The sequence below is a fragment of the Temnothorax curvispinosus genome, unplaced genomic scaffold (assembly GCF_003070985.1).
Source record: "Temnothorax curvispinosus isolate PA1 unplaced genomic scaffold, ASM307098v1 QBEX01011966.1, whole genome shotgun sequence".
NCBI classification, from domain to species: Eukaryota; Metazoa; Arthropoda; class Insecta; order Hymenoptera; family Formicidae; genus Temnothorax; species Temnothorax curvispinosus.
Window position 1 is genome coordinate 270,777 of NW_020221746.1, and position 25,641 is coordinate 296,417.

Here is a 25,641-nt window from a genome sequence, read left to right on the forward strand (position 1 = left end):
TCCCTTTGCAAATTATTGGTAAAATCTCGATTTCGCGATTGGTAGACCTGCGCGTAAGCGAATTAGGAATTAGCGAATACGATCTATAGTGTATAGTATGTTCGGTGCACATCAAAACTGATGAAAACATATGCGACGATGAAGTGACAATTTCGCGAATAACGCTATTTGCTGCTAGGCAAACACGCGACTTTCGCACCGACGCGACAATTCGATTTACAGTAGTGGAAGACGCGACGGTGCCATCGGAATTCAGAATCACGGCGTTGACGTATTTATCGCGATTTCGTCACAAGGTATGACATGCCAGATTCGTTCTTCTGAAAGACAGCTGAAAATTTCGCGACGATTGACCATGTCTTGACAAGCACCAAATGTCATATGTCATATGCTGATTGCCGATTGCCAACACGGTTTTTGATTTTTCTTTCTTTCTATGGAATATTTATTGAGAAGATCATACGAGAAGAGATAGTATAGTACGATTGATATTCATAGTCTGGACGATTGATGGGTTTTCTTTTTTCTCGACAAGGAAATTACATAACAAACGTGATAAACAGCAGTCACTGTTACTTACTGTTTTGCATATGTGTTTTTATATATATGCGACTTTTTATGTTTCGTTGTATATGGTATTCAATGTGGTTATACAAATAATCTCATTGTTCCCAAAGATCAATTCCTAAAGCGTCGTCTCAAGATTTTTTTTATCTTTGTTTCCCAAATATTTTGATGTTGATGCAAAATAACAAAGTTATGCACCGTAAACATTACTTATTTTACGAGTTGTTTCTATGGGGAATGAATTTTTTTCATATCTTAGTACTCACAAATTTTATATTTTAATCTATACACACACACGCACGCGTGCGTGCGCACACACATGTATCTAACAAATTTATTGATATTGCTAATTAAATTGTTAATTGAAAATCTCTTATTTGTTTCAGGATACAATGCTTTGTTGCATTAACTGCAAGTGACAAATAACGTATGTGTAAATATGGTGATTTCTATGTAGATAATTATTCGATTATATGAATTCTTCAGAATTCTCATATTTGTGGGAGTTACTTATGTAATATTTAAAAATGTCGCAAGGAGACGGTGCTGCTGTCGCAGTGCCTAATAATCAAAACGGTGCGATAGCACATAATCTTCACAGTCTTGCTGGTGTTATAGGGCCAGTCCTAAATAATAATAACATGAATATAGCTAGAAATAACAATAATCAAAATCCGCTGATTAATGTACGGGATAGGTTATTTCATACGTTATTTGTCAAAGCGGCGCTAGCCTATGCACGGACATTTCCAAGGCCTGTCAGGAGATTTATAGAATTTATAGTCCTTTTAAAGGTACGAGACACATTATTTATTATTAAAGTTGTATTATATATATGTATATACATACACCAAACTAATTTCTGTATATAAATAAATAAGACAAGTGACAAGATAAACTAGACAAATATTGATAAAAAATTTCATAAATCTCTTTTGTTTACAGGCTATATTGGCATTTTTTGTGTTGGCTTATATCCATATAGTATTTTCACGCGCACCAACCAATTGCTTAGAACATATAAGAGACGACTGGCCACGGGATGGCATATTGAGAGTCGAAATTCTTAGGAATGGCGGTGAAGATTATAGCATAGAGAAAAGTTATGCCAAAGAAGAGAAATTGAGACAAGGAAATGTTCATGATTTTTCTGTTGCTTTAGCATTATTAACCAGAAATGGGTAAGTTAAAATATAAATATTTACGATATAAAAATGCATGAATGCTTTTGTTAATTTTGCGTATAGAGAGTAAACATATATTTTTATTTATTTGTTGTAGCAGATTTATAAATATTGAACCATCGGCTGTTGATGAAGAACGGGACACTATAAACACCTCTGCCGACGGGAATCATGAGAATTTAACATTACTTGAGCAAGATCTGATGAGAAGTGCGACAATCTCTGGAGAGACGCAAAATCCTGACCTAAGCCCATCAAATACAACAATGAGTCCATCGTTGTCAACGAAGCTTTGGGATGGTTTAAATATAGCTAAAAAAATAGTACGTATGTCTTCTGTCTTAAAGATATTAACAACGATACTTGATACTTTAGTAAAAGTTTTTTTAATTTTATACAAACATTGAAAATTTTGGAACATTATAGCACTTTATAATTAAGGAACAATTTGAACAAATCATTTTTTTAAATGTTTGATACTTATTTTTTATAAACTTATTTTTTACTAAACATGTAACGTTTTTATATGAAAAGCAATATGTACAATAAATATAAATTGCTAATATGAAATAATATTTATATACATTTTATTTTAGTCATCCGGAGAAAAGTCATCTTTTACGAATGTGGAAGGTAACTCCACGGAAGTGCCTGATCATTTAAATGAAGATAATGTTGTACAGTTAAAAGATCGTACTTCAGATGTTGATAAAACAACTAGAATAGGTAAATAACATCAGACGTAAAATATATTATTTATAATTTTAACTGCGAGATTTTTACTACAGATGGAATTAACATTTAAGTTACGCATGTGTGTTTGATTCTAAATGGCATTATTTTAATACGAAAATATTTTACATATGAATAAAACATTAATTTTTATATATATGGGAGTATATATATATGGATACATAAATTAATGTTTTTTTTTTACTAACGAAAATTTTTTATTATATTCCAGAGGATGGATATATTGTTGAATATTCATTGGAATATGGTTTCTTACGATTATCACCAGCGGCTCGACAAAGACTAAACATTCCAGTCAAAATTGTCACTTTGGATCCATTGAACGACAAATGTTTTGGTGATGCGTTTTCGCGGTTGATATTAGATGAATTTTTGGGATATGACGATTTGTTGATGGCAAGTATCAAGACGCTAGCAGAACATGAAGACAACAAAGGTTTTTTACGGTAGGTATGACTTTTACGTTTAATACATACAATGATGGTTATTTAACCGTTTTAAAAATGTATTAAAACGTGTTAGAAACTCACAGATATTGAGATAAAAAGTAATTTGTTTAAACTTTTATTACTTTGACAGGAACGTGGTAACGGGAGAACATTATCGATTTGTGAGCATGTGGATGGCACGAACATCATATTTAGCTGCATTTTTCGTTATGCTCGTATTTGTAAGTATTTTATGAATTTTATGCTTGACTTGTCGATTAGTTGTATGTGTATATATTTATAGAATTTGACATATATATATATATATATAAATATTTAAATAATATTTACGTGAAACATTACATTGGCAAAAAATATAAAATGCAAGAAATTGTCCAAACTATAGTTAATAGTCATTAGAAATTTGGAATCTTAATTTTTTTTACATATCAGTCTTTTTTTCTAGTTTAATTTATCATTAGGCTATATATATGCGCATGCGCGCGCGCACTTGCATGCTTGCATGGCTAAATTATCAGTTTGCAAAGGAAAACTATCCTGTTTATCATTTATGTTCGATAACACAAATCTGAGTTTTTTTACTTGATATAATACAATGATTCTTTTTGTACAAAATTAATGAGTACATCCAAGTGCACGGTATATTTTGCCGAAAATACGAAACTTTAAGATCATTGTGCCATCGAATTGCAAGTTTGTATCCTTTTTTTTTTGGCGATAATAAATTTCTCGCCATCAGAGAAACGATTTCACGCTCACCTATACGACAGTCTAACACGTGTAAAATGATATGGCAATCAATCCAAGCTAACCATCCACTAAAGTAACCTGTCTGCGCATAGCTTTCCTATCCCCAGTGTCCTCATCCACGCGCGATCCCTTTGGAGCTGAACCGTCGGGTATAAATCAAGGTTATTAGAGGCATCGTATTCGTCGTAGTGGCCCCATGTCGGTAATTTTGTATCAAATTGTGGTGGAATAGATTGCGGCATACTATGGTCGAGATCACCGGTGTGAAACTCCTAATGATGACACGATACTTTTAATAGTAATGTATATTTTTCGGGCGATATAACGATTATAATTAAAATCATTACTCTTTACAATTACGCATCAGTCGCGAGTTTTTCTTTTCTTTTTTTCTGCTTTTTGCCTATAACAAAAAAAAAAAAAAAAACTCATAGGATTCTAATAATGGCATTTATAAAAGGAGGTATTCTCCAAGATTTTTCTATCATACTAACTATAAGAGTGTCTCTGAACGTCACGGGAGAGCTCATTCTCCTCGCTGTCGCCATCGGACATGATAGGGTTCGCGTCCTCGCCTCCACAGTCCACGGTACAACTCGTGACTCGGATTGCCGCTCAGCGGTGAGATATTTTGTTCTTTAGATCGAACAATGTGGTTCGCTTTACAGTGTGGAGCGAATGCGGCGCCGATATCGGATAAAGGGTTGCGCGCTCGTGCCGCGACACGTGAATTCGAGCCCCGGTTGCCTGGAGGGTTCACCCTGAGCCACCCCCGCTCGCCCGCCGCGCCGTCGAGTCACGTGCACACGACTGTCGTCGTGCATGTATCATCGTGTATCTCCTCTGTCATGTACACGCGACGTCCGGCGCTCCGTTACAATATGATCCAGTATGAAATACTATTCCCTCTTCCTTTATCTTTCTCCTTGTTTGCCTCTGTGTTTGCGCGTTTGTCGCTCGCATTCGTGCTTCATCCTCCGGGGTGAATTCGCATCTCTTATATCGAATTCGATTGACCGTACCGTGACAGATACCATCGAATACTCAGATTTACCATAAAGAGATGTCTATTAGTCGCGCGATATAAAAAAAAGCGAAAGAGGATTTAACTTAGAACAATATTAATTTAATGAGAACTCGTAAAAAGATATACGAAAGAATGCAGTTTACATCAAATCAAATATGACGCGGAGAGATAAAGATATTTATTCCGAGAATTACATTTTTACTTCGAAAATTTGATTTGCAAAAATTCTCGTGTATCTATGTATATAAGTATCTACTTATTGTTAGTAGATCCCACTATAACACTTACTCTGTATATTAATAATATGATATTTTGCCTGTGTGGAAAAATAATTGCCAAGCTACTACATCGATATTCTTTCGGAGAAGGTAATAGTTTTTATTAGCTCTCTTTTTCTTTTGCTTTTGCTTTCTTTTATTCCTTTTTTTTTTTTTTAATAACATCTGCGCATTCGTATAAGATGGAATCGAACGACCCTAGTAAGGTTGCCTGTTGCAAATAACGGATTATCTTCGAGGGTGTCAGGTGCTGGTTCAATCTGAACCGATCGCAATTCAATTTCAACATTCGCTCAACGCGCTAACCGACTACGAGCGACCAGTTCGCAATTTACGTGACGCCGTAACTTTGTCAAAGTTACTCGGGCAAAATTTCAAAATAGTAATTTATAATGCCGATTGACATTTTTAATCAATATCAATCGTGTCTGTGCTAATTGCGACGTGATTGTATTTTCAGATATATTTCACACACACACACATAAAGTTTTTGCTCTTTATTGTTTCAGACGGTGTCAATCTCAATGTTACTGCGCTACTCGCATCACCAGATCTTTGTCTTTATCGGTGAGTGATAAAATTTTAAACATTTTAATTTATTTTTGCCGTGAGAGAGAGAGAGAGAGAGAGAGAAACAGAGAGAATGTGTACATGTATTTTAGTAGCAAAACACATTGATGACAATTGATTGAAAGTTTCATTATATGAGTAACAGAGGTAAAGATCCAAATTTAATCATTTCTATATTCGTTTAGTTAGCATATTTTATGAGCTTACCTTTTTCAGTTAATTGAATGACGTTTCTTATTTCGTAATCGGTTTAGCTATTTAAAATCCGCGTGATTTTAAACTTGAGATTAGGTAACTCGAGTTATATTATGAGTACATTAATAAGATTATAAGGGTTATATTATAAAGCTTAATTGATGCTCATCATAAGTATTTTGCGTGTACGTTGCGTTGTGCGATTTTGAATAAAAAATTAATCTAAATTCGCAGAGATAAAAAAGGCATCTGACATATTTATGTCTCTTTTCTCAAACAATGACGATTGACGATTTAGAGAATGAAGCAAGAGAATGAAACCATTTTATTTCATACTCTTTTGCTATTTTTTAATCTGTATTGGTTATTTCTATCTCGTTCTACGGCCCAGTTAAATAATAAATCCACTATACGCAAGTGCAAGAAGCGCATAATGAATCTAGTAACGATTATGTGATTATGATTATTAGGATTAGGAACTATTTTCGCGTCGAAAACGTCGTTAATTTTTTTATTGAAATATGAAATAAATTTTTTTGAATTAGATTAATGATTGATTTTTTTGTGTCACGATATATTCAAAAGTTCGTGCGTTTAAACTGACTAATAAATTTCGCGCAATTACTGATGCAACATGTATCATCGCGATAATACCGCGATAACTTCTCCCTCCCATCTTCGTTTTATTCACGATAAGATCTACGCAACACGTATTTATAACGTTCTACGCCGCGCCCGACGGCTGACGGTCGACCAAGTATCTCGTTTGTCTGTTATACTGTCGTATATCGTATATCACGATGGATTCGTCGTTGCTTTCGTCGCCGTTTGCGCTATTATTGACTACTCTGGTCGTCATCGGCATCCTGAAAGTTGTCACTGTGCTGCATCATATGTTTTTTTACTGGAAGAATAAGAGTCTACCTTACCTGCCAGATTCGCTATCATCTTTTATAATGGGTTGGAAAGTATTTCTGGGTCGCATCAGTTTTGTCGATTATAGCCAATATACATACAATTACTACCCGGACGCAAAATATGTGGGAATGATGGATATTACCACGCCTAATGTGTTATTGCGCGATCCTGAGCTGATTAAAGGCGTCATGGTGAAGGATTTTGAATATTTCCCGGATCATCGCAGTTTCGTTGACGAAAGCGTGGAACCGCTATTTGGCAGGAATACCTTCTTCTTGCGCGGAGACCGTTGGAAAGAAATGAGGAATACATTAAGTCCCTCTTTCACCGCCAGCAAAATGAAGTTTATGTTTGATTTGATATCGGAATGCTCTCACGATTTCGTTAATTATTTGGTCGATCATCCGGAAATCTGTCATACGATCGATACGAAGGAGGCCTTCAGACGGTACACCAATGATGTAATCGCGACAGCAGCATTTGGCATAAGCGTGAATTCTATGAAGGATCAAAACAATGAGTTTTACATAAGAGGAGTGGAAGCTAGCAAAGTTTTTTCTGGACCTCTAGCGATCATCAAATTTACATTTATACGTACGTGTCCACGGTTCAGTAAATCCATTGGTATGACCCTCTTCCCGTCGGCTACGTACAAGTTTTTCAAGAAGATCGTGGGGGAAACCATTAGAGCGCGGGAAGAGCAAGATATCGTCAGACCAGATATGATTCATTTATTAATGCAGGCTCTGGACAAAGAAGGTGCCAATGTACATAAAATGACATTGGATGACATTGTTTCGCAAGCTTTTAGCTTTTTCTTCGCTGGTTTCGACACAACTTCGACGCTGATGAGTTTCGTTGCTCACGAGCTGGCAATTAATCGAGATATACAAGATCGTTTGCGCGAGGAAGTACAACAGCATCTTGCTGAAGGAAACGGTAAGATTTCTTACGAGTCGCTGTCGAAGATGTCTTACATGGATATGGTGATCTCCGAGACTCTCAGAAAGCATCCACCGGTGATCTTCCTCGATAGGCTTTGCGTTAAGAGATATGAACTGCCTCCGTCGAAACCAGGCTGCAAGAATGTGATCGTCGAACCTAACGATGTGTTGCTGTTTCCCGTTTATGCTTTGCATCACGATCCGAAGTACTTTCCGAACCCGGATAAGTTCGATCCCGAAAGGTTCAGCGAGGAGAACAAAGACAACATTTTACCGTACACTTATCTACCATTTGGTCATGGACCTAGAAAATGTATCGGTAATCGATTTGTTCTCATGGAGGCTAAGATTCTGATAGCTCATCTTTTACAAAAGTTTACTCTGAAGGCTACAGAACGAACCGTCAATCCAATCGTATACGATAAGGAATTTCCATTGCAACCTGTTGGCGGATTCTGGATCGGCTTGGAGAAGAGAGAAACATGAAAATCTTGTACGCAATACATTATCGTGTGATATAGTTGTGTTTGGGAAAATATTGCCGCAATATTAACTTTCAAGATATTCGACGCGTGTATGCACTTTGGAAGATGATTGAAGGATATAATAAGATTTATTTGCGATGTATTACGTCATTAAGTTCAAAGCGAATAACCAAGTTTTTGCTTGTGGAATTAAAAAAATTAAATAGTAATTACTTGCGATAAACATCATAACTTGCGTAGACTCTCAAGTCTAGTCGATTGTGTTAATTGTCAGTCATTTTTATAATGATTTATATAACTTCCACTTGTCGCCAAAACTACAGTAGAAATAATAGAGTTGATATTATTCTTTACGTAAGAACGAATATCTCTATCGCACAAACGTCTTTCGCACTATTTTTTCTTTTGAAAAAATTTTTTTATTTAAATTATATAAAAAGTTTAAATTATGTAATTTATTCTAAATTTAAGCATTTGATCTAAGTATAATCTAATTATAATAAACAAACAAAGCATTTAACACTTTTCATAATAGCATCTGACATGTTTTGAAGATAATTAATCAGATATGATTTATTCTATAGGGGATTAGAGTATATATAATTAGATAAAGGATTAGATAAAGGAAAACAATCCATTATATCTAATCAGTGTAAAATGCGCAGATCATCATTAAATTAAATTAATTATCAGTACAAACGTTACAAATAAAAATTTGTTATTGGTTGCGATATTTCTGAGATATCTTTTTAATGATGATAGGGATTTTTTATGAGATTATAGAAATATAATGTTATTTTGTCATATTGTTATCGAATGATATATCGTGCGAGAATGATAAGGTAATGAAAATAAGATGAACCAAATTAAGACTTCCTATCGCAACAATGTTCTGGAAAGCCACCTACATATATAAATGCAACTTATTCTTTCGTAAATATATTTTGTTGTGTATTTTCGTTGTATATTTTATCTTCCTTTTCATTCTTATTTTTTAGTAATTAGGATTTACATGTATACATCGTACTTTTTTTTTATTTTTTTATTGAAAATGTTACTTTGTTAAAATTAATTTCGAGCGAATTTCAATCGTTTTGATTTGGCCTGATATATCAACTTAAAAACCGGTTTAAAAAATAATAATTTATATTGCTATTTATACTCATATAATATTTTCAGATAATATTTTTTGTAACTTAAATAATAAGACGTTCAACGTTCGCATTTTCTTAATTACTTTCCATAAACTATGAAGTTTTCTCAATTTTAATTACTTTCAAAAACTTGTCACTTTGTACTTAAATCATGTTTGAAAGTAATCGGTAAGTTATATTTTTTTGTAATATATGATTTTCTGGAACAATGTTTATTAAGTGATCTTTGAAAATACTTAATATCATCGATGAGTTTTGATTTTAATTTAATCGCTGTTTTTGGTAAGTTTTATAAAATGGTGTGTGCTTGATGATTTTTTTCATGGCCAGTTCGGGAATTAGCTTAAAAAAAGAAAGAGAAACTTGAAAGTTTAAACAGAAGCATCGAGGGAAGTTATTTTCGCAGGTTAATCGTTTGAAATACAAATTTGCATAGAAAAACAGCGCGAAAGGCGGTATGCTTCCTTCATCCATTTGCGAGTTTTGGGTGTTTCATGTCGGATATATATATTGAAATACATTATTTTTTTATTTGTTATTTTTTTTTGTTTTTTGTATTTAATGTTTCTTTAAGAAATTTACTTTAGATTGTCAAATGCAAAACGTGATTGAATTGAAAAGTCAAATATATGTTTTTTGCAAAAATTAAAGAAACATAATTTTATGTAAACTTTGTATTAAACTTCTTCGATATTGAACAAATTACGATTTTATTGGTATCGATGAATTTAAGCTTAATATAATTTAGCTGCTTAAGACATGAATTTTACAACTGCTTTCTGCATATAATAATGTATGATGTATAATGTATTCAATGATATATATTCGGTCTAATTAGAGCGGAAGCGAAACGGATAGAGCGGTTAATGTAAAAAAGAAAAGAAAAGAAAAAAGAAATAACGTAAGGGATACACGTGGCGTTGGTTAGAGAGGGGATTATGCGGGACAGGACGAAGGATTGCGGCGAAGTTTTAATAACCGGAGGGTAGAGAGTTAGTAGATGATAAGTTAAAATCTAAAATTCATTAAATTGAACCGCCAAGAGTGTCGCGCAAATTTGTACGGTACGACACTGCGTATCCTATAAAGAAGGCGCGGCTCGCGGTGGGTCGTCCACAGGACGAGTGACGGTATTAACTTTTTAATTGCTTTGTTGCACCCATGGCGGGCGCGGCACGGAACGATGCGATTATGAATTTTTAATTTATCCTCGAGTCTTGGTTCCATCGACTTGCAAGACGGTGTCGCAGATTATCCGAACAAGTTGTAAACACAAAATTGTCGCGCCCCTAAATCAGCATCAATTTTTAGATTTATTAATATCTACGTGAATACTTTTGAACGATTATGCGAGAGATTACGCACATATACCTACTGATATATTTATTGGCAAGATGGGCGCGAGAAATAAATCAATACTAAGTGTGCGAGGAGTGCTTAAAGCGTCGATAGAAAGTTTCGTGGAATTTAAATCAGAATTGATGAAGTTTCGAAATTAATTCGTATCAAGCTTTGAGTCGACTCGTCGAACGCGACACGATTCCTTCACGGTGTTGTTAAACTTACGTAATAACCTTCTGCTCGCGAAGTCTTCGCCACGATGTGCCTGATAAATATTAAATTCAAGCCGTTCTTCGACCGGAATAACGATTTCCACATAGCGTTCTATCCTTGCGATAAACTTATGCGACGGCATGTGCGTGTGTATACATATATATAGAAAATATCTGAAAAACTCGTTTCTTCTATTTGTTTCAGTTGATCTCATACAAATGCTGGAGTTTAATTTAACTGTATCATTGCCAGCTGCCTCCCTACTGACAGTGGTCTTGGCATTAGTAGGTAAGTTTCATATATCTTTTAGGTATTTAGTTTTAATTACTTGTATTAGTATATTTTATTCTTGTTTTTGTCATGGTTCATGGAAAGTGAAATATTGTTGAATAACGTTTACATTCATCGGACTTTATATGCAAACATGTTTCTTAGATTTTCGTGCGTTATTTTTATTTCTTATATTGCGAATTTTTTGAAAGTGAAAAACGTTTCGATGAGAGGTGATTCGTTTTAGCTAGAATAATCAATCGGTCGCGAATTCTCGAGCGAAAACGTTGGAGTTTGGTACGCACGATGTGCGAGTGAAATATTAAATACCTTTTTACTAAATCACGACTGCCCTTGCTCTCTCGTATTCTCGCCGGTAGAACGTTAGCTCGGTTACAAAGCTGATTGGCCGGGACGGTTAACCCAGGATTCTGCATAAATTTCTGATGAAGGCGCAACAGTTGGGTAACCCGCTCGGAGCCCATTTAGCAGCAGTGGCGGTGGCCGCGGCGCCGACGTTGCGCGACACCCATTTCCATTTTGACCTGAATATCTCCTCTTCACGCTTCGCGTGTCCACTGGTACCAATGGTCCAATTGATCTGCATAAAATACGACGTTTCTAATCCTTCTGCCCATCTAACGGCTCTAAAAACATTGATAAAATCTGGATTTACAATTTTCCTTTCCTCTTCTTGCATCGCGATACTTTTGTACACAATAAATTATTTCTCTCAAGAATTATATCATTTCCAGTTCTCAAGTTTTAATTGGTTAATCCGTTTTTATCCCATGAATTTTCATGTCTGTTTCGACATAATATATTGAAACATTAGATACTATTTCAATTTACCATCTAATCTGAACTCTTCTTATTTCTTATCTTTGGTAAAACTGCACACTTACAAGCACAGAGAATTGCAATATATTTCAAGTGTAATACATCTCAGCTTGTGTGCTCGCAGCATTATCGATGATATTTTCTTCTACCTTATCTATCAATGCCATAACAACGCTAGTCATTAATTTTGATTAAATAAAGATCAAGATCGCAACTCTATCTATATATTTCACGATAAAAACTGTTTATATACAGTCCAGTAGGGAATCCATTCATTTATACGTATACCACCAGTTGCGTGGTCAGTAGGCAGCCAAGCGAAATGGCAACAGAAATGGTAAATTTCCGGATCCGCACTCTTCTCCCTCTGTTGCGGGAATTGCCAAGAGGATCGTCTGTACAAAAATCGATATATATATATATTTTTTTTTACGCGCGCGCGCGTGTGTATGTATATATATATACGAGCACATATGTACATCGAATGTAACGTAGTTCGAGTAGCAGGAAAAGGGAAGGGAGTCTTAGGGAAGTTGTTATCTGGAGTAATAGGTTCCGGTTCCTATGTCGCTTCCTGCTTTCTCCATCCGTCATCCCGTGACTCTCTCAGTCTTCTGAACCTTCTCTCACTCCTTCGTCACACGTTACTTTTCGGTCAAAGAGGCTATAAATCATTACTCTTTTTCTTTCTCGTATTTGAAGTATTTCTGTATTTCTTTAATTCTTTTTCAATTTTTTCCAATTTATTATGATAATCAGAAGCATGGAAAGTTGGAAAGCACTATATATAAGTCATACCATTCAGCAATGTTGTAGAATTTTTTTGGTTAAAAGAATTTGAGTTTTATGAATATTCTTGAAATGTCTGTGCAATAATATAATACGCCTTGTAATATAAAAAAGCCCTTGAACTTTCGAGCGCAAATAACGCTATAATCATCGACGCCTTTGTATTGTGTATTTTAGTAATTTTCAAAATAATCTTACAATGTATGCCATTGTTTACGTTAGCATTTAGATTACACGTTACATTCGATATCGCATATCTTGCGTAATGTTTTCTCAACTCTATTCAAAACGGCGTTTCAAAACGCTCGGTATATTCTTTTTCAATTTTCGTCCTTGCGTTTATGCCGTTGCCGTTGATGGGCAGTATTTTGTCTGGCGGGTGCCTGCGGCATCATCAGCGTGAATTCACGTCAAATCGTCCACGCGTCGTTCGGCATTTGGCATCAGGTACGACGTGGAAGACGATTTTGCATAATGGAACGTCAAAGAACGAAGGCACATCGGCGCCTCTGTGCATCAGTGACGCATGATCGACCGCCTAACATGCCGTAAACACATTTTCAGAGACGGTCAGAACACGTTGCACTACGTCGAGCCATTCCGTTTATCTGCTTACAACGTCGATGCGAAGCTGCCGTATACATATTAGCATATTTTGTACAGGCGCGTGAGCGTCTGCGCGAGCGTCGCAACCTTTGTGGATTAAAGGGGATAAATAGCTCTTAATAAAGTAAAGGATCACAAAATTCCCAAGTATGCTTAGGATATGGCATAATTACGGGTTATGTTAAACGGTGTAAAAATTAACGATCCCAAAAATGATTGAAAGCAGGACATCTCCAGGCGCACATCTTTACGCGTATTCTTTAACATATATGACCGATGACGTATCAAGCAAGCTTGCTCCCCAAGTTTGCTTTTCGTGTGATTTTCACAATATCACACATAATGTTAGTAATGTAAAATATAGTTCGCTCTCGTAATGCTACGATTAGGCAAATTATCGTGATTACGGTTCCGCGTATGCGAGGTGCCGACGTATGCAATGGGATGGCTAGATCATGGCGCTAGAGCGGATTAAACTGCAGTCTATAGCCTCCTGCCTCGGCAGTCTATATAGCCCTCTGCCTCCCTCTAAAACCGCTTCTGCCGCCCGCGCGCCGCGCCGTGCTGAAAGCACAATATAGCATCAACGGCGAAGATCCTGGTACATCCTGGTATAGCGGCGGATAATTTGGCCGGGATTCGCCGCTCCACGATACCGCTCTCTGCTTCTGACATACGACGGTTAATGCGAGTCCTGATTGGTCCTTGATTAAATCTTCCATGCTTTGACGAATACGATTTCGCTCCTAATTATCTCGTCAACAGTCACTTGGCGAAAGGAGATCTGCGAGTTTATACAGTCGAGCGTTATACAAGATGCGAGCGTGTCTTCGACGGAGATAGAACCCGTATAGTTTACAGTCGCTGCAGCGGCTAACAATTATACACCAGTAGATCTAGGTAACAGATCCGCAATGAGCTTTGTAAACTTATTTCAAAGAAATTTACAGCTTATGTCTTGCTGTAACAGCAGCTTCCTTCTTTCGCACATGATACTCGCGAATTTATCTGACAATGAGATTAGTTTTCGTCTGGGATACGGCTAAAACGCAAAAACAAGAGATCGATGAGTAACATTGGCAAGCGAGTCGAAATTTTGACATTTTTGACAGTAGTCTTTGGCAAAAGAATTCCGTAAGGATCCAGCCGCTCGTATTTATTCGCATTCGATCAAATATATCGAATCTCGCGTTCGATCAGGCTCAAACGTGTTCGCAGTGGTCGGTCAACGGGAAATATTATGTCCATTAGTTGGGAAGAGCGAAGGGGGAGGTGCAGGGAGAGGGAGTGAATTCTGCCGAGTTGCGCGCAATATTGGCACCGGCCAAGTTCGATTCGATGCTGATGACACGTGAGCGATGGCCGTACACAGTTGACCATTGATTAACCACATTATTAGCTACCGCCTCTTCAGAAAATATGCGCGCGACGTACATTCCAGTATTATTTCGTGTTGCGTCAGATATGTATTTACGTACGTGTTATATACACACGAATAAGCATAATTCTTCGCGCGACTAATCGCACGACTAATGGATGAGCTTGGTACAACGGTGCGTGCTATTAAATAATAATATTTCACTGATATTTTGTTTCCTTCTTAGAAGCCTGATAACGTAACATTTGACTTTTTATAATTTACTTTTATAAAAATTACCAATAGAAGCTATTTTCGAAATCTGATAGCCTGTGATATTCAAACATCCATCTTAAACGTGACATTCCTAAAGGAGATTCGGAAGGAGATGACAAAAGTCGTTGTAGTATAACCGTACTCGGAAATTGTGCAATTACCTCACTGTTATCTGTAAATTTTCCATAGATTTATAGGATTTATGAGACGAGATAAAGATTTCGTGTTCGAAGCGTTTGGCATTTCCACCGCTCTCGTATTGTCACATAAAATCAACAGAGGTATTAATTTGGAACTGTTGCCTATTTACAAGGCCCAAGTTCACGCTCGATCAGCCGACATCGACGTTGGGCGTCGGCGTCGGCGTCGGCGTCGGCGTCGGCGAGCCGTGGACCGGTGGACGGCGCGCGTGAAGCATACACGCATTCAATTACGCGTGAGCCCGTGTTGGCCGTGCGCGCTCTCGCACGGCCTCGAATTAGTTATGACTCATGAACCCGCTGTCAGCTGTCAGTCAGCAATTTTGGGAAACTATAACTGTAACTGTGCCGTTCCGTCGTTAATTTGGAGCACGACGTTTTGCGCAATGTTTTACGTTCATTAGCAATATCCGGTTCCGCCGGAGATATTATAAATTTCAAGTCTTTTGTTTGAAGCTTCCAAGCTTGACTGCGATTTGAATACAAGGGGCGAATTACGCTCTTGTCAAAAGAAAAATAGATGCTTTACGCACAAGTGAATATAGTATTTTATCGCAAGAAAAATACCGGCAAATATAAATTATAACGTTACCAAGTGCAATTTCAATCTTGAAAGATTACTGGACATTACGTAGATCGTACGTAGTCGCTGTTTGTCGTATCCGGAATTTGAGCGCCTTTATAAAAATTGAGGGGGAAGGAGAATGAGGATCGAGTGATCGAGAGTTAGATGGTTCTCCGGGAAAATACCGCGTTAAAGGTGAGAGGCTTACCTACGCGGTGAGGTAATGTTCGACTAGTATGCATTTAAACGAGTGCATTATCCGCGCATTATCCGATATTAACGATCCTTTCGGCACAGGTCAATATGTAACTGATTCACGCGCATCCTGTTATTAACCAAGTTGGATCACTGGATCCCAAAGTTGCTTCGATCGTTAGCTTGGTGTAACGTGGAAAAAGTCGATGCAATTATGTCTTTTCTCTATCCTTTTTACGGTCAATTTTCGAATATAATATTTATTACGTTATCTAAGGTATCGGGAAACATGAAAAATAGGCGAAAAAGATTATTGCATTGAAATTATTATCTTTAATTATTTACTTACTTTTCATATAAACGAGAGATGGAAAATAAAATTTAAGCTCCAGGGTATACGAAATTTTATCAAGGGTACTTTATTAAGGATTAACAGAAATTTTTTATTTGTGGCTTTCTCACCGAGGTGCTTGACATTGTGGATGAAAAAAAGAAGAAAAATGAAAAGATCGCGTTGAGCGATCGTTTTCGGTGAATTTTTGACAAGGATAAATCGACTCCAGATTGATCGAAGGATCTATAGATAAAAATAAACACGATAATTTGTAGGCAGAGCATTTGTATCTTTGTAAAAATCCCAATGCAAACATTACTTTTTTGTTACAATAGCGGCATAAGTGATTTTCTTTTCTTCGTGAAACAATCGGCCGCCCTGCTCTCTTAAGAAGTAATTTCTCACGTTGTCGGGCCACCCCCGTGAGCGCTGTCAGACCACGTCTCTTCGTCGATTTGTACTTCTGTATCTTGGCCCGTGTTGCGTATACGTCCCGGCTCGGATACGAGCGACGTGAGCCCCGCTCATTAGCATTCCCGCGGCGTTGTTTTCTTTCCATGTTCCGTCGCGTTGTGTCCGATCGAGAAACTAATTATCTAACGTCGCACCCTTAGTCTCGGGATCATCCATCCTTCCTGGTCGCGCGCCTGGTGCGCCTTCATCTAGCACTGCCACGACGACGATCTCTCGCGTAATGTACGCGCATGTCTACTCCTTTCCGACTTACGAGAGCATTTTTCGAAAATCGACTAAATGGAGTCTGACTAACTCCAATACCGGTTTGACCATGCGCATCAGCGAAAATAAAGGGCGATAATCGCACACTGCAAGGACGAATTCTTTTCTTTGCTTCTCGTTGTTAATCGCCATTGATCGCTGTTGATCATATTAAGTATTCTTTTGTCACTTTTGTATGATTTCCTACGATGTTTGTATCGTTACATAGCCATTAGAAAACACCCTGACAAATATATTGTATATGTATATACATATATGTATTTCCATTTGCATTCTCGTTGTGTTTCCGTAGATATTTTAATTCACAATAATGTTTGACTCGTTAAGAAAGATTGAATGTTTAGCGTTTGTAAAACGATAAGAAAAATCGATGCGGTACATCGTTTTTGGAACATAACGGCCATGCATTGACGGTAAATTTACGTAGAACGAATCTCACACACTGTCGGAGTTTTAATTGCGTGGAAACTATCCGATATTAATAGGACATGCTCGTATCCATTCGATAACGTCGGGATCGATTATCTGTTTGGCATTTTGGGCATTTTTGAATTCGAAATATAATATCATTGTAATTTATAAGTGTTAAACCATTTTTAAATATCAAAAAGAGAAATTATTTAATATAAAATATCGTAAAAGAGCGACAGCTTTTCATTAATTGTTATTACTTACATTAGATATTTCTGCTTATTTTTTTAGGGATGGAGGCGCTTATGTCTGAATTTTTCAATGACACAACCACTGCGTTTTACATAATCTTGATAGTGTGGCTTGCCGATCAATACGATGCTATCTGCTGTCACACGGTTCTTACAAAGAGACACTGGCTAAGGTATGTGATTATGATTAATTTCGCCAATTTTAGTAACACCGAATGTCTTTCGTATTTTGCGTTATCGCGAGCAGTAGAAGGTTTATTGGTAAAAAAGAAAAATCTTTAAAAGAGAGCTTTCGGTAGAGAACAAGATGATCGGGAGGGCATTTAATTAAATAGGATTAAGTTGTATTAAGTAAAGTGAGCTTTGCGTGTCGGATATGTTAGCTAACCTGCTAGCGAGCAACCTTTTTCGCTTTAATCCAATAGCACGGCTAAAATGGCCACGACCTATTCCGGCACAGGCTTCTTTCAAAACTATATATTTGAAATATCTTAAGGGAATTGAATCCTTCTTATAATTGTGATTGCACAAAACGGAGAGCGGTGTATGGCATATATTTTGAACAACAAAGGCATTTTGTGTGAAAATATGAAACATGAGACATATGTCTTATATATAGTTATATTCGAAAGAAAATATAATGTTTAATGTGTTTATCTACCCGTAATCTCTTTGTTGCTTTTCCTGAGCTTTGCTCGATTCCGTAAACATTCGAGTAGCCTAAAACTACGATTATATTAAAAATTCGCTGAATACATACGAATGTATTTTATATTTGATTATTGATGTATTCTGATGATGTGCGATTAACCGTCGAGTTCGATCGGATTTGAACGTCCTTTCTGTATGGGGTTGCCCGTTGATCTGTGGTTATAAACGTACGACGATCGATGTACATTCCGCAAACATCGAACAGCAATTCGCTGATTCAACAATCTAGTTGATCCTACGCAGAGACGTCAAAGCGAGGTTGAGCTGAGAACTTCACAATAGAGATCGGGCTTTACGCTCGGTATAGCTTAGATCTCCCAGAAGGACTATACCGCGAGGCAATTTCCCTGGACGAACGAAGGGTTAGACTGGGACATTAGAGACATTAGGTGACGATTAAACAAAGCCGTCACCAACGACAAACTTACACTGGTCCAGGAATCCCGTATTTCCACTCGGACGCAACTCCTATGATACGGATTATTATTATTGGTCCGCTTTTATGAAGCTACTTTTACGAGTCCTAAATAGATCCTTCTAAAGATTTGAAGTATAAATACAAGAAATTCTTAAACTCATTCTTTCGTTGACTTTTTTGCTTGCATCTCATGAAAAAATTCGATTAATTCTAAATATTTAGTTAAATATTTTAAAGAGAGTTACTGTTTTAAAAATGTACAAAGTCACATCTTCTCGTTGGATCTTTGCGTTGGAAAATTATCAACGCAACGTTTTACAAAATTCGCGAGACGAGAAATTTACGCTTGATCTATTTTCGATTTGTATTCGGGCTTGGTGAGAATCGGTGGAACCTGGATGTGCAGTCGGACTGGAGATTGGAAACGGATCATTAGAACTGGCATTAGCAACAATTAAATAGATCTGACGCCGGTAATAGTATTCGAGTCTCCGAACAGCCCAAGTACGCGTCGCGCGTCCTGCTTCGTAGTCTTCTAATACGGGATTTACACTGAGGTCTAATTAGAATCAATTCTAATCGCGTGAGCGAAGCTGTGTCTCGGGCAGAAGTAATCGAGATCGTTATCGAGGGCGACGCGTGTCTGCAAGACAAATCGAATTGTCTCGTGAAACGTGTTGTCACTCACGTAACGAAACGATCATTATGTTACTATCACTTTGTGCGATATATAGTATAAAAGACTGATTGTGAGAGAAAAAAAAACAAGAGAAAACTAGTTTGATCGCGAGCAGCGATTATGCCGACAACAATAACCTTAAACGTTATAACATTCAGCGGGATTGTGAAATTTTTGGTATCATCAGTTTTAGCAGTTATAACGAAAGTCTATATCTTGATTTACACTAATTTTTTCAAACATAATATTATAAATAAATTACAAATTTCACTCAAGGTTTATGAAATACCGAACACCAACATCTTTCGTATATGCAGAGAAGCTATTGAGTACCATCTTCCGACATGAGCATCTGACGTTGTCAGATTGGCGTTATAGTATCTGTGGCAACTCGTTTCTGTAAGTCGATTAAAGCGACTTTCCTCATGTTTGAAGTATTTTCGTAATTGCATCGCGGATTTTCCGTACACGGCGTTTTGCATTAAACGCGATTCACGGATTAGGCGCGAGTTACGCTAAATGAGCATTAGGATGCCAATGCAATGAACACTATCCGTCGACTGTTTTCACGGGTCATCCGCTTTTAATTAGAAATCCGACTTCCGCTTACGAACGGTTTGTCAAATAGTCCGTATTTAGTTCCTATTATGTTTTTGTTGCTGTTTATAAAACTAAAATCTCCGCGCAAAGACGACGGAGGAAAAATTGCGTTGAACGGAAAGAAGCTGGAAAATGCATAAACGATCTCCGTTAATATGCATGTCGAATGCAGCAGATATTTTAGATTAATTCACGCTGACAGCTGAAACTTGCCGTTCCGTATAGATTTTGATGAAAGTCTGTGTGGAACGTACATTTGATTTTTGTTACATTTTTTGCATTACAATTACATACGATAAGAACGTCAGATCGATTTTTTCTCTAATTTTTTTCTTGAATATCACTTCTGGATGCGTTATATATCGTAGAAAACTTGGTAAGTTTGGTTTTTCTGCCGACGTCATTCTTATGAGTTAAAATAAAACTCCTGAAGTGAAGTCAGAATAGCATACGAGAGGAAAAGTCGTGTACTATGCGTGATGCAGTGGCTAGATATTGCCAAGGGTGAATATTACTGAGAAAGTTCAATGATTGCGTCCCCTGATATCGATATGCGAATTAGGCATTCCTAATTCTTACGTTTTTCTTATTCAACTACATTACTACAATGTAATATAGGGAATGTCGGGAATGTCATGATTTAATTTTTGCTAAAGTTTTTTTTTGCCAAAACAATTTTTTGTTTTATTTCGTCTTATTTTGATCAAAGATGCGTTGCAAGATGCTGGACAAAAGGCACGACATTCTAATTGTTTATTGAATGTTTACGAATTATTTCTCTGAGAAATTGTAGGGTAAATGCAATTGAACAATTGGTTTTATACGATCGGCATTAAAACCTCAACCCCGTAGTAAGAGTTTCATCCATTTGTTCGACGGAGGTTCACTATACCACACATGCGAAGCCGCGCGGAGTTCGTCCTCGAAAACAATTAGAAAAGTGCTTTATTGAAAAGTTAAAGTTTCGCTGGAGTTCGTTGGATAATCTCGAATCCATCGTTATCTTACTCAAGTTAATTGTATATAACATCAATGTTTGCTTTCATAAAGATTGCACGTGATAAATTACGAGACATTTATTATTGTTCATCATGGATTGAAAAGCGGAATTATAAATAACAATTTTGTTGAGATATTTCGTAATATTTTGATCGTACGTGCCTTTCGTTACACGAGATCTGTTAAAAAAACCATCTCGACTTTGATTGAAATTAACTCGACGGAGTCTCTGTCACTTCACACATTTATTCTTACACAGTGAATTTTCTTTTACTCGGCACACTTTTGGAAGATTATTCTTGATATTGATACAATAATTATTGTGTTTTATGATTTCTGTATCTCTTGTTAAATATTTCTCCTTTTAGATAGAGTTTTATTTTGAAAGATAAAAAACTGTGCACGGTTAGGAAGTTGTTGCACTTGTGGATTTTCGTATTTGCTGAGAAACATTGCACAATAAAAGCTAACAAAAATGTTGACAAGTGCGCATTATCATGATAAAATTGCCAATCATCTGACTTGACTTGACTTTTCTGCTCGTTTGCGGCGTATTACGTCACGCGATAGTAGGGCACGAAGTGGGATTTATTTCATGAGAAATCTAATTTTTTCCAAATGCATTGCGATGCAACCAAGAATTTATAAACGACCACTGTGACGTCCGAAGACGGAGATGGTCTTAGGTGCTCGGTAGTTGAAAAGAATGTATTTTTAATTTAACTCAAGCAGAGCTTCTCGCTAGGTCTTTCTTTAGTCTTTTTCCTATTATCTTTCGCCAAAGCAAGTTTCTCAGCCGTTTTCTCTTCTCGCTTGTTTTTTCGTAGAAATATAATTCTGTTTTCATCGTACTTGCGATTATCAAAACGCGACAATATCAAGTTACAGTATTCTGAATACCTGAAAATTACTGTTGTAAATTTCTAATATATTGCAAATATATGTAATTGCTAATAGATCTAAGGATTGATATTAATTTCAAGTGAAGTTGCTCAAGTGAATAGTGGATAAGAAAAGTCAGACGATCCTTCACAAAGGATTGAAGTGAATGGATCGTTGAATATGATGGATGCCAGGGCACGTACACTCTTGCGTTCTTAATCGCCGAACGGTACGACTAGTATTCTTGAAAATTCTTCTATAAATTTACGTAACGAGGTTACGAATAAATTTATGATAAACAGAAATTTTTCTGCGAATAAATTCGACAGAAATGAACAAGTATAAAGGATGACGTTTGCACTTGTGAGTATTGAGTAATATATACCGAGTAAATATCGAACGTGTGTGTGTGTGTGTGTGTGTTTTTTCTCATCGGTATTAGCGAAACGACACGTTGGTATTGTGGAACATTCCTCTTAAGGAAAGTTATCTCAGCGTCACACATATGTATATGGCGGTGTAATATTTTCTTCATTCGGCTGTGCGCGGTTTCTCTATATATCCACGATTATTTCACTTCCTTGATGGAATTAGGACGTGTCCATTTTACGAGAGTACGGTAGCAGCACGGTCGGAGATAGGGAAAAGAGTGAAACGTTTCGCGATACGTGGAACCATAAGAGTAGAACCAAGAGGGACTTGCACTTTAGATCCATAATGCAGACCAGGATCTTTCACCGGTTTTCGTTTTGATTCGAACGCATGCACGTTCAGTTCCATTTGAACTTGGGTACAGAGAATATCTTTCGCTGCGTCATTTCGCGCATTCCGTCTCACGGACATATCTAATAGAACATAGAATGTCCACACGGGAGGGATGAGTTGTCAACAAATTAATTTCTCTTTATTAACCAGAGGCCAAAGTGAGCGAGTGAACGATCATTTTGAATATGATAAACAATTGCGTAGAAAAGAAAATGACGTATAGTACAGAGTAATGAATAATAAGCAACAGCATTCTTCTTACTATTCAATAGGAGATTGAGCGAGACGAAGATGAATCTGGTGAAACGACGAGATAGTGAAACGACGGGATGACGCGTATAAATTTCTATACCTTCCCTAGAAGGGCTTCACAGAAGGGCCTATATTCGCGCCCCGCAGGCGTCGGCGACGACGCCACGCGTCGCGCGTCGATCGACGGCGCGCGGCGTGGCGCGGCGCGACGCGAGCGGAGCGTCGAGTGCTTACAATCAGCTGGGCTTGTCCGCAAATAACACCGGAGGATGATTATGATTGAATAAGGTCCGTAATTGAGGCTATTGAGCAATTATATAAATAACACACGACCCAGTACACACGCGCTCACGCTCGGATGTAGGCACTCGTAAACACATAGCACGAGTGGCGACGCGGCTGCGTGGGGTGTTATTTCAACGTTATGGGTGAAGGGTGGATGGTCGGGTGGCTCCGCCACTCCGTCGACCGGGAGCGCCCCGACGAGTTGGGTGGAAAATTACAGTGCAAACATAACGTATATACCTATATATCGTGACGTGAGGCCATGGTACGTCGCGCGTTCGTCGGTGTACCGCGTTAGGCGGGGCCGATCATCTCCACGTGCTCGCGCTTACAAAATCTTGGCCGCATCGCCAAATTATATCACGCTGCGGAGTAAATCGATTAAAAAATAGTGTCCGCGTCGTTCAACATTTATCGCGTTTGTCATGACAAGCTGATCTGATTGTTGGCTCGAAATTGCACGTTGCGTCATGCACGATTGTCATACCGTCTTGTCGATTCCGATTCGTCTATCAGCGAATAATTTCCTAGAGATTTTCCAGACTATGGGACTTTATTCGAGGATTTGACGATATTGTAGCGTTGATCGAGTTAAGGTAATAAATATCATACAATTATGATATTTTTCACGCCGTACTTTAATAAGATCAATTGCGTATATACCGTCTACTTTGTGGTAATTAATAATTTTTACATTTAAGAGCTGCTTTATGATATCGATTTTTTTGTGAAAGTTAATTCGACAATTTGTTTCAACGGATTTTCTGCCCAAGTAAAATAGAAATAGAATCATATCGTTACACGTAATAATTTTCTCTCTGAAAAATAATATAATTTCGTTACATTTGCGATGAGATTCTATACGCTCCGCGCTCTTAGTATTTCGAAGAGAATGAAGCGAGACGAACGTAGGAAAATATTTTCCTGGAACACCCACAATCGGTCTCTGTCTCAGGGTTCTTTTAGCTTCTACTTTTAATCCCGCGAGCGATCTTAGGCCACTCCTTTATTTTACGAGTACACCCCGTTGTGGCAACCGGATTTCAACAGTAAAACCTTAAGCCATGTCTCTTTATTCGACTGCGCGGGAACGTTCGTCTGAGGAACTATAATTAGTTTTTCTATTCTATCGATATTTACTTTCCGAAGGTGGACACTGTGGAAGTAAGAAAGAAAGACGGAGGTGAGAAAAAAAAGACGACGCGAAGCTCGATATCCTGGGAGTTGGCGTTTTAATCAGGGTGTCCCGTTCGTCTCGGTCTCGGATATCTCGAACACAGAGAGAGAGAGAGAGGGGGGGGTGGGGAGGGACGAAGGGACGGAGAGGATGGGCGAAAGGGTGGTAAAAAGGGGGCGTCAGACAGGCGCCAGGCGAACGGTACAGGCGATCGACTCCCTGACGGCCGCTTGATGGAACCGAGAACTGACTTTATTTTCCGCGGACCGTCTTCTCATCCTCCTGTTCCGTCGACCGTACGCGATCGGTCGCCACTTTTGTCCTCGCGACAGGGTGCCGAAATATAGTACAATGTCTCTACGGAGGTTCCTCATGCTATCTTTATATCTTATATATACCTATATATGGATCTACATTCACGTTTGACGCTCGAAGAAGGAATATCTGTTGTTTAGTATGTCCAGAAAACAAAAACATTAAATGGAATAATCATAGGCCGAGTCATAAACCAATCGTTATCAAATTGTTCGTAAAATTATAGAGAATCGAAAATTAAGACCTTTGTTTCCTTGTCTCACTTACATTGAATTATTATGCAAGAAACAAATTATGCGAGAAACAAAAAGTTACATGGATTTTTTAAAAATAAATTAATATCTTGCGCGCCAGTTCAACAATATAAGTCTGAAATCGGCATTCGCGGTTCTATTTCATAAAAGTATGACGTATATAACACTAGAGAATAGTTAACATTTGTTATAATATTATACATTTTGTTATTGATTCGTCTATTCGTAGTAACAAAGACCCATTATTATCACAAAAACGCTAGTTTGCATATTAATGCAAAATTGATGCTAAACTCATAGTGTCACGAATCTTAAGTTTAATGAAATATCAAATAACATTTTTGTTTGGGATCGATGCATATTTACAAATAAAAAATGGTTTAAAGAATATTTTGCATATTTGTTACTATTTATATCAATTATTTAGCTTTTGGAAATGTACATACGTAAATTTATACGTTAACTTAAAATCTATCTTTTTATGTTATTTATTTATCAATAACGTATTTGAAATATTTTATATATTTCGAAAATATATTTTCTGTCATTAATGGTTGGCCAAACGCGCTGAAAGAAACAATTATGTTATAACTCGTGATTAATATCGTTTAACGGATCTGTACGTTTTACGGTATTCCGTCCAA

The 25,641-nt window shown here is 37.3% G+C and overlaps 2 protein-coding genes across 4 annotated transcripts in view; both read left to right on the forward strand.

Annotated features, from left to right (window-relative positions):
- The first annotated feature begins 87 nt into the window (after positions 1-87).
- The window catches only part of LOC112462141 (membralin), a 58,488-nt gene continuing 32,934 nt past the window's right edge, over positions 88-25,641 (forward strand). For 2 of the 3 annotated variants that reach the window (XM_025027768.1, XM_025027766.1), the window contains exons 1-10: positions 88-296; positions 954-1,361; positions 1,513-1,748; positions 1,849-2,074; positions 2,348-2,477; positions 2,716-2,950; positions 3,084-3,174; positions 5,518-5,575; positions 11,033-11,116; positions 17,701-17,833. In XM_025027768.1, the coding sequence (XP_024883536.1) occupies positions 1,095-1,361; positions 1,513-1,748; positions 1,849-2,074; positions 2,348-2,477; positions 2,716-2,950; positions 3,084-3,174; positions 5,518-5,575; positions 11,033-11,116; positions 17,701-17,833 (1,460 nt within the window). In that variant the 5' untranslated portion in view covers positions 88-296; positions 954-1,094. The remainder of the gene's footprint in view (positions 297-953; positions 1,362-1,512; positions 1,749-1,848; positions 2,075-2,347; positions 2,478-2,715; positions 2,951-3,083; positions 3,175-5,517; positions 5,576-11,032; positions 11,117-17,700; positions 17,834-25,641) is intronic. The other variant, XM_025027767.1, reaches the window with a different exon arrangement.
- Positions 6,492-9,076, forward strand: LOC112462142 (cytochrome P450 9e2-like). The gene has a single exon (XM_025027770.1). The coding sequence runs from the start codon at positions 6,574-6,576 to the stop codon at positions 8,119-8,121; it is 1,548 nt and encodes a 515-aa protein (XP_024883538.1). The 5' UTR covers positions 6,492-6,573; the 3' UTR covers positions 8,122-9,076.

Bases quoted from the DNA above. Each gene is read 5' to 3' on its own strand.
- LOC112462142 (XM_025027770.1), top strand. From the start codon at position 6,574: ATGGATTCGTCGTTGCTTTCGTCGCCGTTTGCGCTATTATTGACTACT.